Source organism: Rhinatrema bivittatum, chromosome 10, assembly GCF_901001135.1.
Source record: "Rhinatrema bivittatum chromosome 10, aRhiBiv1.1, whole genome shotgun sequence".
Taxonomy (NCBI): Eukaryota; Metazoa; Chordata; class Amphibia; order Gymnophiona; family Rhinatrematidae; genus Rhinatrema; species Rhinatrema bivittatum.
This window is the reverse complement of record NC_042624.1, coordinates 75016378-75031164: the sequence shown is the minus strand read 5'-3', so window position 1 is coordinate 75031164 and position 14787 is coordinate 75016378. Positions and strand designations below refer to the sequence as shown.

The 14787-nt window shown below is 44.3% G+C and overlaps 1 protein-coding gene across 1 annotated transcript in view; it reads left to right on the top strand.

The window, feature by feature from the left end:
• The first annotated feature begins 626 nt into the window (after positions 1 to 626).
• GORAB (golgin, RAB6 interacting) overlaps positions 627 to 14787 on the top strand; it is a 32543-nt gene continuing 18382 nt past the window's right edge. Inside the window, exon 1 of the mRNA XM_029617736.1 lies at positions 627 to 907. Coding sequence (XP_029473596.1) covers positions 850 to 907 — 58 coding nt within the window. The 5' untranslated portion in view covers positions 627 to 849. The remainder of the gene's footprint in view (positions 908 to 14787) is intronic.

The window sequence follows — 14787 nt, the reverse complement described above, 5'->3', positions numbered from 1 at the left end:
TGTGCTATTGTGGCATTGTGAGTCTCTAGAAGCACTGAAGCATAGGTATAATTTGGGAGAGGGGTGTTGCTCCCCTCACAAATGCTTTGTTAGTGCTGAATTGTGTCTCCCCCCCCATTCCCCACTAAACTAGGCAAGCAAATTACACCTGTGCACTGAAGCTCGCTTGAAAAAGTCACTGAATCTCATACATCTTGGGCACTGTCACTGAAGCCAGTTTTACTTGCTGAAATCTTAAAATAAGCAGGTGTATGCTAAAATTCTACATTATTTTAGGAGTTGTTTTATAGAATTAAAAAAGGTCTTTGGGCCACTAAGTCTGGAGATATGCTCATGCATTTGGAAGGCAGAATAATAATAGTATTAGAGTTTTGAAGGGCATTTATAGCTTGATTATTGAGAGTATGGAGGGATGCTTTGTGCGTATAAAATGATATCTGCTTGGGGAAAAAAAGGTATTAATTACGGATTCAGAGTGAACAATTTGGTCACACAGGGTGCTCTACGGTAGAAAAGCTAGGCTCAGCATTTAAAACACAACCTGGAGGTTCGAATTAAATTTACTCCCTGCAGCCAGGTAACAGCGGCGCACCCTACCTGGGGCAGGGGCAGGGGCAGGGGCAGGGGCAGGAACAGCTACACTCAACAAGGCGCCTGCGCAACATTCCTAGTCCCGATCAACCCGGAAGCAGCGGTTCTATTCCAGCGAGCAAGTTGTGATGTCGCCTTGGTGCGCATGCGCAGAGTGCTCCCCCTCGCCTTTCCACGTCGGCTGAATGTAGAGGGAGAAGGCGACGGTGCGCTGCTAAACTTGCTGCGGCTCCCAGCTTCTCTCTGTAGCCCAACGCCATGGCGGGCTGGGCGGGCTTCTCGGAAGAGGAGCTGCGGCAGCTGAAGCAGCAGAAAGGTAACGTGCTGGAATAATGAGCACTCTGAGATGTGTTTGTGTTACACGGTCCAACAGAGCGACACGGAAATTTAGGATTACAGTGAACTGTGGTGAGAATAACTGTGACTACACAGGCACTGCTGCCCTAGGTCTTTCATCCTTTTAGTGGCTGATTTTCAGAGCGCTTTGAAAATCATCTCGGGAATTCTGTGAACAAAAGTATGGACGAAACTTTATTTCAAACAGTCAAAGTAGATGCTCAGAGGACGGAGCTGGAGCCAGGAAAGGATTTACACACACATACCTTTGATTTTCTCATGCATGCACCCAGTGAATTGGTAGATTTTCAAACCATAAGTCAGCTTTTCAAATTCGGGATAAAGGCTGTAGGTCAGGTATCTCTGATTTTAGCTCTGTATTACCTTCCTTGTGACCTTACAGACAGGCCGATACAGTACAGTGCGCTCCGACGGAGTGCATTGTTAGCCGGCATTTGGGCGTGCGTTTTCCACGAGCTAGCTTTACTCTTATTCAGTAATGCATGTTTATGGCCCTATTAGGTATTCCCGCGCGATTCAGTAAGTAAAATGTGCAGCCAAGCCGCACATTTTACTTTCAGAAATTAGCGCCTACCCAAAGGTAGGCGCTAATTTCTCCAGGCACCGGGAAAGTGCACAGAAAAGCAGTAAAAATTGCTTTTCTGTGCACCTTCCAACTTAATATCATGGCAATATTAAGTCGGAGGTCCCGAAAGTTTAAAAAAGTAAAAAAAAAAAAAAATTTGAAATAGGCTTGCGGCTGTTGGGTCGAAAACCGGACAATCAATTTTGCCGGTTTCCGAACCCGTGGCTGTCAGTGGGCTCGAGAACCGACGCCGGCAAAATTGAGCGTCGGCTGTCAAACCCGCTGACAGCCACCCTAGTGTCCCTAGCGCCTCTTTTTACCGCTGGGCCTAATTTAAATACATTTATTTACTGTATCGTGCGCACAGGAGAATGCTGGCCTACTCTCCCACGTTTTTTACAGAATCGGCCCGAAAGTCCCCAATGCGATAAGATGTGAGTAAACCAAGTGTACTGAACTTCAGCATACATTTCCTTTACTCGTGCTCCAAAAATATTTAACTCCTGATGTAGCCAGCTAATGGTGTATTAATGCATTGAGAGTTAAAAATGACCTTGCTAACCCAAAATTGTGCTTAGTGTGCACAAAACATGGTTTATGCACTTTGTTGTGTGCAGATCATGTTTTGTATTCATAAAAGATGAGTCCCTAAAAGTTGGGGATACAAATCATGAATTAAATCTATGTAACTTTCTGCATTGTGAAGTGATAGCTAATGCATTGATTAACATGGGATGTGCATGGAGGAGCAGTAATGTACGCACTGGTTTACTTGCATTTAGTACACGCAAAATGTATGCCTACACTCCTTATTAATAGGTCGATACAGTTATGCCGCGTTAGAGTGCGGCAGTGCCAGGCACACCCTCGTTCCCCGCACGCACAGTTCTCTTCACCTACCGCTCGATACTCTCTTCAAATTGCATGCAAATGCATGCCGCGTCTGCGAAGCGTTAGGCAAAGGTTAGGCCCGCGCAACCCATTTTACTGTCTAGAGCGCCTATACAGTATCCTGGGTGCGCGGGCCTAACGCTTCACGGCCACGCTGGTATCTGTCATTTCAAATGACATTTGAAATGACAAGTACCAGGAAGTGGACAGTTATGTTCTCCGATGCTCGGCCAACTTTCCCACAGCCCCCGCTCACCTGCCCTGGCCGTGTCCGGTCTCCGGTGCAGCCCCAGTCCTGTCCCCTCCTCCCGAAGCAAAAAAAAAAACCGAAAAAGTAGCAAGAGAGCGAGGGGAGAGACAGGCAATCCTAGGCTCGGGCCTGCTAGCCCCTTCTCCTCTCCTCCCGAAGCAGGGCGCGAAAAGCAGCCTTGCTCCGGGAGGAGGGGGGGGCAGTTTTAAGCGACGAAGCGACTTACTTTTGCAGCCCCCTCCTCCGGACATCGGCGACGACCGCGGCTCCAGCCTCCAGCTGTCAGACAGACGCATCGCACGTGGGAAAGCGGCCCCTATGCGTGCAATTGGCTGCTCAAGATGTGACGTCACGACGTTTGGCGTCACGGCATGTGACGTCACGTCTTGAGCAGCCAATTGCACGCATAGGGGCCGCTTTCCCACGTGCGATGCGTCTGTCTGACAGCTGGAGGCAGGAGCCGCGGTCGTCGCCGATGTCCGGAGGGGGGGGCTGCAAAAGTAAGTCACTTCGTCGCTTTAAACTGCCCCCCCCCTCCCTCCCAGAGCAAGGCTGCTTTTCGCGCCCTGCTTCGGGAGGAGAGGAGAATGGACCAGCAGGCCCGAGCCTAGGATTGCCCGGTCGTCGTCGCTGATGTCCGGGGGGGGGGGGGGGGGGGGCTGCAAAAGTAAGTCGCTTTGTCGCTTTAAACTGCCCCCCCCCTCCTCCTGCCCTGCTTCGGGAGGAGAGAACAAGGGACTGCAGGCCCAAGCGTAGGATTGCTCGTCTCTCCCCTCGCTCTCTTGCTACTTTTTTTTCGGGTTTTGTTTTTTTTTTTGCTTCGGGAGGAGGGGACAGGACTGGGGCTGCACCGGAGACCGGACGCGGCCAGGGCAGGTGAGCGGGGGCTGGGGGAAAGTTTGCCGTCTACCCTTACCCCTGCCTCTAACGCTGGGGTAAGGGTAGGCGGTAAGTTAGCAGGGTAAACGCGCTGCAAAACGGCAGGGAAAGATAGCGATAGTCGGGGCGCGCGTTACTGTATGGGAGGGAATAGCTAATTCGCTCGTTTACATTTAATATACATGCCGTGTGCGGAAGGGGTTACCCGGTGATTTAAAGAGGCGGTAAGAATCGGTTAAAGGGGATTGTGTATCGCAAGAAGGGCTAACGCGGCCGGAAAGTGAGTAGAAGGCGAGTTAGGAGCAGGGTAACCATGGCCGCACTTTACTGTATCGATCTGTAAATTGGAAGTAAAACTGCACAAAAATGTGTGTAAAAATGTACATTAACGTTCGCACAGCTGAGTGCACCTTAACTACATTGGTCTAAAAAGTATGTTCTCCAAAACGAATCATAGTACTCAGAATATTATACCATTACTTCATTTTTCCTGTTTCTGATACCTTTCTTTTATGTAAGAGGCAATGTTGGCCTTGTATAGGTCACAAGTGAGACCCAACATCAAATATTGTTTGGTTCTGGAAGCTGCACCTTCATAAAGACATTGAGAGGATGGAAATTGTTCAGAGAAGGGACGCTCAACCCGAGACAAGGCCTTCACAGCACTAATCTTCCAAAGAGAGGTGTAAGGAACATCCTTTTTAGCTAGACATTCTTGTATTGCCTGGAAGATTTGAAAGGCCAAAGCGAACTCAAGGGTGTTCAACTCCAGTCACCACCATGGTACAGTACAACAAAGGCCCAGGCCTCCCATCATTAAGAGAATAATCACATCACTAAAAATGTTGAGTGCAATAACAGTGTTGAACATTTTTAAAAACACCTCCTACTCTGCCTCTCCCCTGGTTACAAATCTGAGCAACAATGCTGTTCTGATCTTCATCAGAAGCCCATGGCAGCATCGTATTGATGCATATTAAGTAATAATATAGCAGGAGCCAATACAGAGCAGAGTCATGGAAGGTAGCGTTTTTTTTGTTTCGTTTTTGGTTTGTTTTTTTTAAAGAAAGGAAACATGACCTTAAATAGAAAGGTACAAACTTTTCAGCATGATAAAGTGTGAAAATATAAAGAAAGCATTGAAAGAAAAAAAGGAAACCTACAAAAAAAGCCAGAAGAGGCTTGAATAGTTCTATCATATCCCCCTTTCCTCCAGTAAGAACATCTTGAGTTTGGTTCTGGTCCTCATCCTCAGGAGTGACAAGGATATCTAGCATTCAGGATATTCACAATAAATATTTATTTAGGTGTTTTTTATATACCGTCGTTCCAAAAGTAGATCACAACGGTTTACAAGATCCGCGTACATATTCATGGTTAATGATCACATATTTTTATTTATTAATTATTTACCGACATTCAATCTGAGGTATCACATCGGTTTACATTCAGGTACTGTAGGTATTTCCCTATCCCCAGAGGGCTTACAATCTGGCGGGCCGATACAGTAAAAATCGCGGGAGAGCAGGCGAGCTTCCGCTCTCCTGTGCACGCGATACAGTAAATTAATTTATTTAAATTAGGGTCCGCGGCAAAAAGAGGCGCTAGGGACATTACCGCGTCCCTAGCGCCTCTTTTTGGACAGGAGCGGTGGCTGTCAGCGGGTTTGACAGACGTCACTCAATTTTGCCGGCATCGGTTCTCGAGCCCGCTGACAGCCACGGGTTCGGAAACGGATGCCGGCAAAATTGAGTGTCCGGTTTTCAAACGCAGGCCCATTTTAAATTTTTATTTTTTACTTTTTTTAACTTTTGGGGCGATATTAAGTCAGAGGGTGCACAGAAAAGCAGTTTTTACTTTTTTCCTGTGTACTTCCCTGGCGCTGGCAGAAATTAGCGCCTACCTTTGGGTAGGCGCTAATTTCTTAAAGTAAAATGTATGGCTTGGCTGCACATGTTACTTACTGTATCGCGTGGGAATACCTAATAGGGCCATCAACATGCATTTGTATGTTGCGGATGCTATTAGGTTCAGGGGGGTTGGACTGAATAACGGGTAAAGCTAGCACGTCGAAAATGCGCATCCAATTGCGGGTTAACTGTATGTTTGTACCTGAGGCAATGGAGGGTTTGTACCTGAGGCAATGGAGGGTAAAGTGACTTGCCCAAGGTCATAAGGAGCGACAGCAGGACTTGAACCCTGGTCTCCTGGTTCGTAGCCCACTGCTCTAACCACTAGGCTATTCTCTTCCCTCATATTGTGAGGGAGGCAGTTACCTTTTAGTTCTACACCACAAAGTAAACATGTTATTCAAAATCTTAGGTATTTTAGATAATTACACTAGTTACTCTAGATCAGCGATTCTCAACCGGTGTATCGCAACAACCAGTGTGTTGCCAAGTACCGGCAGGTGTGTTGCAGCGCTCTGTGTCCCCTTGCCCCAGTTGTGCTTCCCTGCTCCTCAGGGGCAGACTGGCCTGTCAGGGGATCGATCATCCCCTGGTGGGCTGATGCAGTTAATAGCTGAGTAACACTGAGTACCACCGCCGGAGGCCAGGCCAGCGGTGGCTGAAGAGTGGAGAGACCCTGAATGCCGCAGCTGAAGGCCAGGCTGGCAAGGCCTAAAAAGAGGAGTAACGCTGCGTGCCGCCGCCGAAGGCCAGACCTGCAGCGGCTGAAGAGCTGAGAGACGCTTACTGCAGTCGGAGGCCAGGCAGACGGCAACTGTAGAGTGGAGAGACCCGGCAGCAGCTGAAGAGTGCAGAGATGCTGTGTGCCGCCACCGGAGGCCAGGCTTAATGGGCCAAACAGTGAGAATAGGCTCCACGTGAGAGAGGAAACTTGCTTGTGTGAGAGTGGTAGCTTTGGGTGTGTGTGTGGTAGAATGACTCTGCCACTGCAACGCGTGGCCGGGTACCGCTAGTAAATATATAATACTGCTTTGTTGCTATGAATATCAACATTGATTGGATCTCCATTTCTAGCCATTGTCATGGTGGCACGGTATTGCATCAAGGTGGCCTACATAGATGTAGCAACAAACTGAAGGCTGCAAGATTGTACAAAGGCCAATGTCACAATTTCAGAGGCCCATCCAAGGGATTAGAAACTCATAATCCTGAAAGGCAGATTTATAGCTGGGAACAAGAAAACCAAAACTGGGTTCAAATAGGTCTGTTATAGAAGAAACCAGGAAGCAAATATAAAATTAAATAGAATAATAATTCTGTTTGGATCCTGTTGGTCCAATCAGAGACAACTTAGGTGGTTCTTGATGCAACTCAAATTTAAATGCAGATCCTTCAGAGGATCTTTCAGCACCAGTTGGCAACTGGAAATTGCTGGGTTAAAAAATTACACAGTGCTGGTTTAAATTAATCTGAAACTGACATGCAGTGCTAAATATGCAGATATTTGAATTCTTTAAAAAAAAAAAAAAAGAATTTACAATGTTAGGACTAGAAAAAACTTGGGCACTAGGTCACCCAGTTATCTAAAATTCAATACCTAGTGCTGGTTTTGGAACAATTGCTGGTGCTTCTGATTGATTCTCAAGAGATTCTGAGAAATAGAAACTAATTTGGCAACATGTTTATTTGTTAATCTGTTTTGTGTCTGGACTGAGCCAAAAGCTTTCCAATCTATTCCTACAAAAATGCTTTTGATGGTATGCTTAGGATCCTTGGAGCAATCCTGGACAATAGTCAGATGTTGCAGTAGCCCTTTGGCCATCTGAGATGAGACACGTTATCTTTAGCTTGTTTTAAATTGTCTTTGCTCTAGAGTTTTTTTTCTTTTGTGCAGCATTTGGCAATGTCTCCCATCACTGTTTTGCTACTTCATCAATGTTTGGGACATTCTTAACTACTTCCATAATTGTATCAAGAGCAGTAGACAATTCATCTTCTGATAAATGTTGACAGCTGTGTTGAGGATACAAATAGTTTGCCAGATTAACTGGATGAGAGTAGGACTCAGATCTCTCAAATAATTAGTTTTACTATTTCTTTCTCCTTTTTTGATAGAAATGAAAAAGGCAGAAACTCAATTATTTTCATTCAGTTGTCTGACTATCTCTGGAATATTTGTCTTGTTGTATCTCCTTTAAGTTTCTTGATTGCCACTGAAATTGGTAGTAGAAAACTGAGAGATCTTTGAACTCAAACCTAGAACACATGGTTGCCAAGAATCTGTTTCTGAATGTTCACAGGAATAATCTAGGATATTGTCACTTACTGAAATACATTGCAAACGGTTCTTTGTGCACAGCAAACTAAGTAAAAACTTTGTAGTTTAGCCCCATCTAGTTTCTCTTGACATTAAAAGTCCCATTCTTCTTTGTCATGTTTTCAAAGTCAGATTAGCAACATGATTGTTGAATAGTATTTAACTTTTAAAAGGGAGACTATGATAAAATGAAGAAAATGGTTAGGAAAAAACTGAAGGGAACAACTGCATAAGAGTTTACATCAAGCATGCATGTTTAAAAATACCATCTTGGAAGCCCAGACAAAATGTATTCCACTCATTAAAAAAAGGTGGGAAAAAAGGACAAATGACTGTCGGCATGGTTAAAAGGTGAAGTGAGAGAGACTATTCTAATTTTTTCTTAAAAGCTATGTTGCATCATTCCCTTGGCAGTTCCCAAACAGAGCCTGGAAGATGAAAAAGCTGTGTAAGTCTTTACAAATTTCTTCTGAAACCAGAATGTGTTTTCTGGAAGATCCTCTGGACTTTGTATAGCTGTCTCAGGAAATGTGTTAAGGGAAAGAGGAGAGGTGGATTTTCCTACCTTTGAGACCTTTGATATACTAAGATTCTTGAGGGGAAATGGGTGATCTAAGGTCTTGAGCCAATCAAGATCCTAAGTCCAAATTCATTACATTATTACTTGCTGTGTGATATATGGCGCTTGTCTTGCTTTTGATGAGATGAGGTCAGGCTTCTCATAGCTTGTTCATGTAAAACTGTCTTGGTTGTCCTTGGCAATTTTGCTTTCAGTTTGTTGCTTAAATTGTTTTGCTGTCTCTTCATAGATGGCTTTAGCAGTTATATATGCCCTAACCTGATTGTCTGCTTAGTCAGTGTTGTTACTTTTCAGACTTCATCACCGTTGGCATAATCTCACATTCTATAATTCATCAATTAGAAGAGATCTGGAAAAATGCATGATGTCATGTGGATGAGGTTACGCCTGCCCTCATTTGCTATTCATCCATCTGTCAGCAGTTAGTAAAAAGTGGCACTTATGATTAATACCATTGGCCCACTACTCTTCCTATGTTAAATTTCAACTGGATGAGACATTTTTATTGCTAGTGTGAAACTGCTGTCCTGAACTTGTTTAATAAGGATCAGAAAACCAAATATGTTTTCATAATTTGAACACTTTTCCCTGTGAAAAAGCTTCAGAATAATTAAAGAATTCAGAGTATATGTGTTGGTGTCATTCATTTTTAAGTACACTCCACATCACAAAGAGGCCATGCAACCCAGTGTATGAGACAATCTTACTATAGTGTATGTTAGAATTAGCAGGAAAGTGTAGGAGAGACTGAGATTACTACATTCTGCACTGGTTTATAGTTTCTGACAAACTAAACTGAGACCTTCAGGTTAAATGTAGCTAAATAAGAAGGTAGGTTGGATTTGTGGTGAGACAGGTATCACAGGGTGAATTGAAATACCTTCCCTCAGCTAGGAAATGCAGTATTATTACTCTTTCTGCACAGCCTGGAATAGCTTCTTATGCTTAATCAGTGGTTTGTCATTTTAATCTATCCTGGCTTTCAAATATAGTGAGTGCTAAACTGAGCTTCTCTTTTCCTCCATCATGGGGTTGGGAACATTATTTAATATACCAGTTCCCAGCCCTCTAGTATATCTATTTTATATTACAAAAATGTAAGGGGCTTTATTTACGTAGATTTGTATTCTGCCTATTTCCAGGACCTGTTCTAAGCAGATTCCAGATGGTTCTGGGTAAGCATGGTGTTGCGCCTACATATGTATATGTGCATAGCATGTGCAGTGACATTATTACCATGCTAACCCAGAGTCTGAGTCAGTAAAACACAAGGCTAATGGGGAACACAGGCTTCAGTGGTTGGTGCAGTCTAGGAGGCGAACTTCCTAGGCTCATGCCCTAGGCTGGGACAAGTTGGACCTTTACCTGTACCAGCCCCGTTACCCACAGGTTGAGCCCTTGGGTTCCAGGGGCAGGCAGGACTTAGGCGAGAATCCCACAAGGCGGTCGGAAGAGAGCATCCAAAGTCATGCCAAGGGTCAGGGATGGTAGTGAGCAAGGCATAGTCGAAGTCAGAGGCAGAAGTCTGTGGCATGCCGTAAGCACGAGAGTAGTCTAGTTCTGTAGCAGAGGTCGATACCAGGTAGGCAGATGGATCAGGTTGAAGCAAGGCTGGTGATAAGACAGGGCAGGACGGACTGGAAAGAACAAGGTAGAGAGGATGAGGCTGGAATGCTGGAACAAGGCAGGATCAGGAACCTGGAGCAACATACACTGCAGAAACAGAAGAACCTATTGCTGAGATAATGTTGTGCTGTGGAGGCCACGCTTAAATAGCCTGGCAGGGCTGATGTCAACAGAAAGCACCGAGTGTTCCTGCCACAGGACCCAAATAAGATATGAATGCTCGCACTTGCGCACTTAAGGGGCCTGGTGGTAACAGCATTGCAATAGCGGTGTGTGCTGCAAAGAACTTAGTTTGTGTGCAAGGAAGGCATGAACACCGCAAGACTGCTTTAGGATGCACGCTGTCGGTTGCAGTATGACCCTGCAACTGGAAAATGTTACAGTACCCCCATCTCTAAGGCCCCTCCTAGGCTTAGGCTTCTGGGAGAACCGACAATGGAAGTCTTACCATCTGGAGAGCTCGAATGTTGGATGCAGGTTCCCATGAATTTCTTTGGGGCCAAAGTCCTTCCAAGAGATGAGGTATTCGAGCCAATTTTGACACATTCTGGAGTCTAGGATTTCCTGTACTTCAAATTCAGAATCTGTTTCAGATGTGGCTTTGGTTGGACTGGGAGATTACCATGCAGGCCAGGATAGAAATAGCGATTACAAAAGTAAAATGAGAAACGCCTTATCAATGTTCAACATAGATGGCAGTTTTAGCTGATAGGTGACCACCCCTATCTGCTGCAGAATGGGAAATGGTCCAAAGAACCTCTGTGCAAACTCGGTCGAGGACATCTTGAGACAAAGGTTTCAGGTGCTTAATCACATCAGTTCTCTTGGCTTGAAGTATGGTGCCAGTCGGTGCTTCTTGTCAGCTTGTTTTTGAACGGGCTAGCAGTCACAGTAAGCAGTTGATTATGTTCTGTGCCAGAGATCTTTGAGATTGTGACATATGGTATTAGCCGCTGGATAGGAGACAAAGAGTGGAAATGGGAGTGGCACCCTAGGGTGATGCCCAAAGACTATCTAGAAAGGTGAATATCCAGAAGAACTCCCCATATGGTAATTGTGACAGAACTCTGCCCACGGGAGGCGGGAAGCTCAGTCGTCCTGGTGCTTGTTGACATATGCCCTTAGGAAGCTTTTAAGGATCTGTGTGACACTTTCTGTCTGTCCATTACTTTGTGGATGATACGCCCGAAGTGAAATCCAGAGTGATGCCAAACTTCTTACAGAGACTCTCTTCCAAAAGCGGGCAGTGAACTGAATACCTCAGTCTGAGAGGATATGAGAAGGAATTCCATGAGGACAGAAGATTTGTTGCACATAGAGGCGAGCTATATCTGGTGCGGACAGCAGGCCAGGAAGTAATGTGAAGTGAGCCATCTTGGAAAAGTGATCCATCACTACCCATATAGTGGTGTGGCTATTAGAGAGGGGAAGGTCAGTGATGCATTCAGTGGCCAAGTGGGTCCAGGGTTCCTTGGGGACTGGCAATGGCTGCAAGAGCCACCAAGGGCAAGTCCAAGAGCTCTTGTATATTGCACATGTGAGACAGGTTTCCACATAGTGTTTCACGTCTTGTTTTATGAGGCCACCTATAATGGCGGGAGATTAGCTCCAGTGTTCTGGTGACTTGGTGGTGTCCAGCCAGATGAGAATCATGGGCTCATTTGAGTACCTTTTCCCTGAGCCGTTTAAGGACTATGGTCTTTCTGGGTGATACAGATATGGCAGTCCTGGCCACAATCCTTGCTGGATCTATGATGTGATAAGAGAGCTCTGGGGCATCCTTGGTCTCAAAAGATCATGAGAGGGCATCAGTCCATTAGTTCTTTTCTGCTGGCTGATAGTGTAGTTTGAACATAAAGCGATTTAAGAACAACTACCATGCCTGGCGAAGATTCAGAAGTTGAGCCTGCAGAAGGTATTCCAGATTCTTATGGTCCATATAAATGGTGATCAGATATCTAGCTCCTTCTAATAGGTGAAGCCATTCTTCCAGTGCCAGTTTTATTGTCAAGAGTTCACAGTCTCCAATCATGTAGTTTTTCTCTGCTGGTGTGAATATTTTGGAGAAGTAGGAGTGTGGTAAGAGGGATCCGTGGTCATCATGTTGGGCGAGGACAGCCCCCTACCCCAATGGCAGAGGCATTTACTTCCAAAAGAGAAGTTTTGATAGGGCTGAATGATGAAGGCAGTGTTCCTCTTCCAGCCAGTACCTGGTGTCAGCGCCCTTCTTAGTAAGGGCGGTGAGGGGTGCCACCAATAAGGAGTAACCAGGTATGAACTGCCTGTTGTAATTCGCAAAACCCAAGAAGCGTTGGACCTATTCTAGAATGGCCTTTTGCTTTTCAGGGTCCATTTTAGAACCTGTGCCAGGAAATGATGAAATCCCAAAATGGCAATTCCTCCTGTTCTAAAGTGCATTTTTCCAGCTTGGTATATAGATGGTGTGTTCGAAGTATTTTCAAGACCTGCTTTACGTGCTCCTATTTCTGAGCCAGGGATAAGGAGAAGATGAGAATGTCATCTAAGTACACTACCACATGCGAGTACAGGATGTCCTGGAAAATTTCATTGATCATGTGTTGGAAGACTGCAGGGGCATAACTAAATACTCATAATGGCCATCTCTGGTGTTAAAGGCCGTCTTCCATTCATCACCCTCTTGGATTCATATAAGATTGTAGGCCCCATGCAGATCAAGTTTTTGTAATGATTTGCACTCTTCAGAAATGATCAAACAATTCCATGATAAGCAGTAAAGGATAATTATTTTTTTCGTGTGATCGCATTGATGTCCCTATAGTCTATGCAGGATCTAAGTGAGCTGTTCTTTTTCACTATAAAGAAAATACCTGCTCCTGCAGGAGAGAACGAGGGCCAGACAAAGCAAGGCAGACTGAAACAGGTAGGATCCCACACGTTGGATTGACCTACTTAAACTCTAAGGAAGGAGAAATTACTACTTACCTGATAATTTCCTTTCCTTTAGTGAAGGGTAGGTCAATCCCAGACCCACCCTCGGCTGCTGATGTTTGAATTTATGGTTAGCCTGTCTTAGGGCAAGCTATGCAGAGTATGATTTTTGCTCTTCGTTGACAACTGGTAAGTGCCTTCTCTAGCTCTTAGTTTGCTAGATATGTTCCTTCTTTTGGCTGAGCTCAGTGTTTCTGTTGGTTGAAAAACATGAATGGTTGCCTGGTGCTAATAGTGTTCAGGTATAACCAGTTTTGTTCACAGTTTGGCTTTTTCATGGAATACTGGTGGACTGATGTCTGGGCAGGACTATATGGCCGTGATGTCAGCTTTTGCTCTGTCTCCATTTGCTGGCAGAGGTGCATAATCCACTTGTTGGGACTGACTTTCCTTCACTAAAGGAAAGGAAATTATAATGTAAGTAGTAATTTCTTTGTAATACTTATGTCTATACTAAAGCGCTTTAATAAATAAAACCCTCCACTGGTAACAATGAGGTGCCCCCAAATATTAAAAACTGTGACCGTGCAAGGCATTTCAGTTTTTCCTGTTGACACTTGTTGATATATATATTATATCTTATTATATATTATGATATGTACAGGATTGGTATATTGATACACTTCATGTATTACTGTATTGTGTAGATGCAGAATAAAGATTACTTAAAAAAAAAAAAGATCCCTTTTGTTATTGATCGGCAGCTTCAAGGCTTGTGTCTGCGGGCGCTGAATGTGCATCACGGATAAGCCCCCTTTCTGCTGTCGCTGCCTGAACCTGGACCATGGCTCACCAACTGCTATGGTCAGATGTCCCCTAGGGCACAACAGTACTGTGTCTGGAAGGTGGAGGCCCTAAGGAAGGCCAGTGGGCAAGATCCTCATACCCCGACGAAAGACTGAGCAGCAGTCACTCCTTATCCATCTCATCTGATAGTGACATTTAAAAGGGCCTCTCCTGAAATATGCCCTGAAGCCTGATTGCTGTTCATGTAGACTATCCAATTCCTCTTTAAAAAAAAAATAAAAAATCTTGGACTTGGGATGTCACTAACAGTTCAATAGCCTTGGCCAAAGATGGAATGTTGGTGACTGGTCTATAGAGTTTGCAGCAAGAGGATTCCAGGGAGAGGTTTTTCAAATTGAGGATTGCTTCAAGGTGCTAGGCATACTACCCTCCTCATGGGAGGTATTTACAATTTGACCAAGCCTATCTACCAAAATTGAATTCCTCTTTTTAAATATCCAGTAGGATAGGGGACCAATGCGCAGGATGAGGCTTTCGTACTGCCTGCTAAAATCTTTAATTCCTGATTAGATTCTAAGTCTAAATCTTCCAAGGTTAACTCTGATACAGATCATTGGTATATCCAAAGATTCTATGCGCAACTGAGTCTGCGGTTCATTTTGAATGTTCCTAATTTTTGACTCAAAAAAACTCGGAAAACATCTCTTGGGACCTTCGTTTTCAGTTTTTTAATTTTATTTTTACTAGGAATTTCATTGTTAAAACAAAAAAGAAATCAGTGGAAAAATGACTGTTATAACACAGAGAAGAAAAATTAGCGGAAAAGTCATTTTCTGCCAATTTTTTTTTCTTTACTGTAAAAACTAAAAATGAAGGTCCTATACATCTGGCATAATGATATGGTTGTCCATAGCATAGTACATTAGCTTATCCTAAAAAGGTTCTTTCTGTGAATTTCCAACTGTCATAATAGCTGATATATAATATTCTCCCTTGGTAGTAATTAGCGAAGAACTCCAGGTAGGAAATTTTGAAAATGAGGCGGTCTAAATGTATTAGAACAAATAACAAAGACCTAAGATTAAGAGGAAACCATAGAGAAAG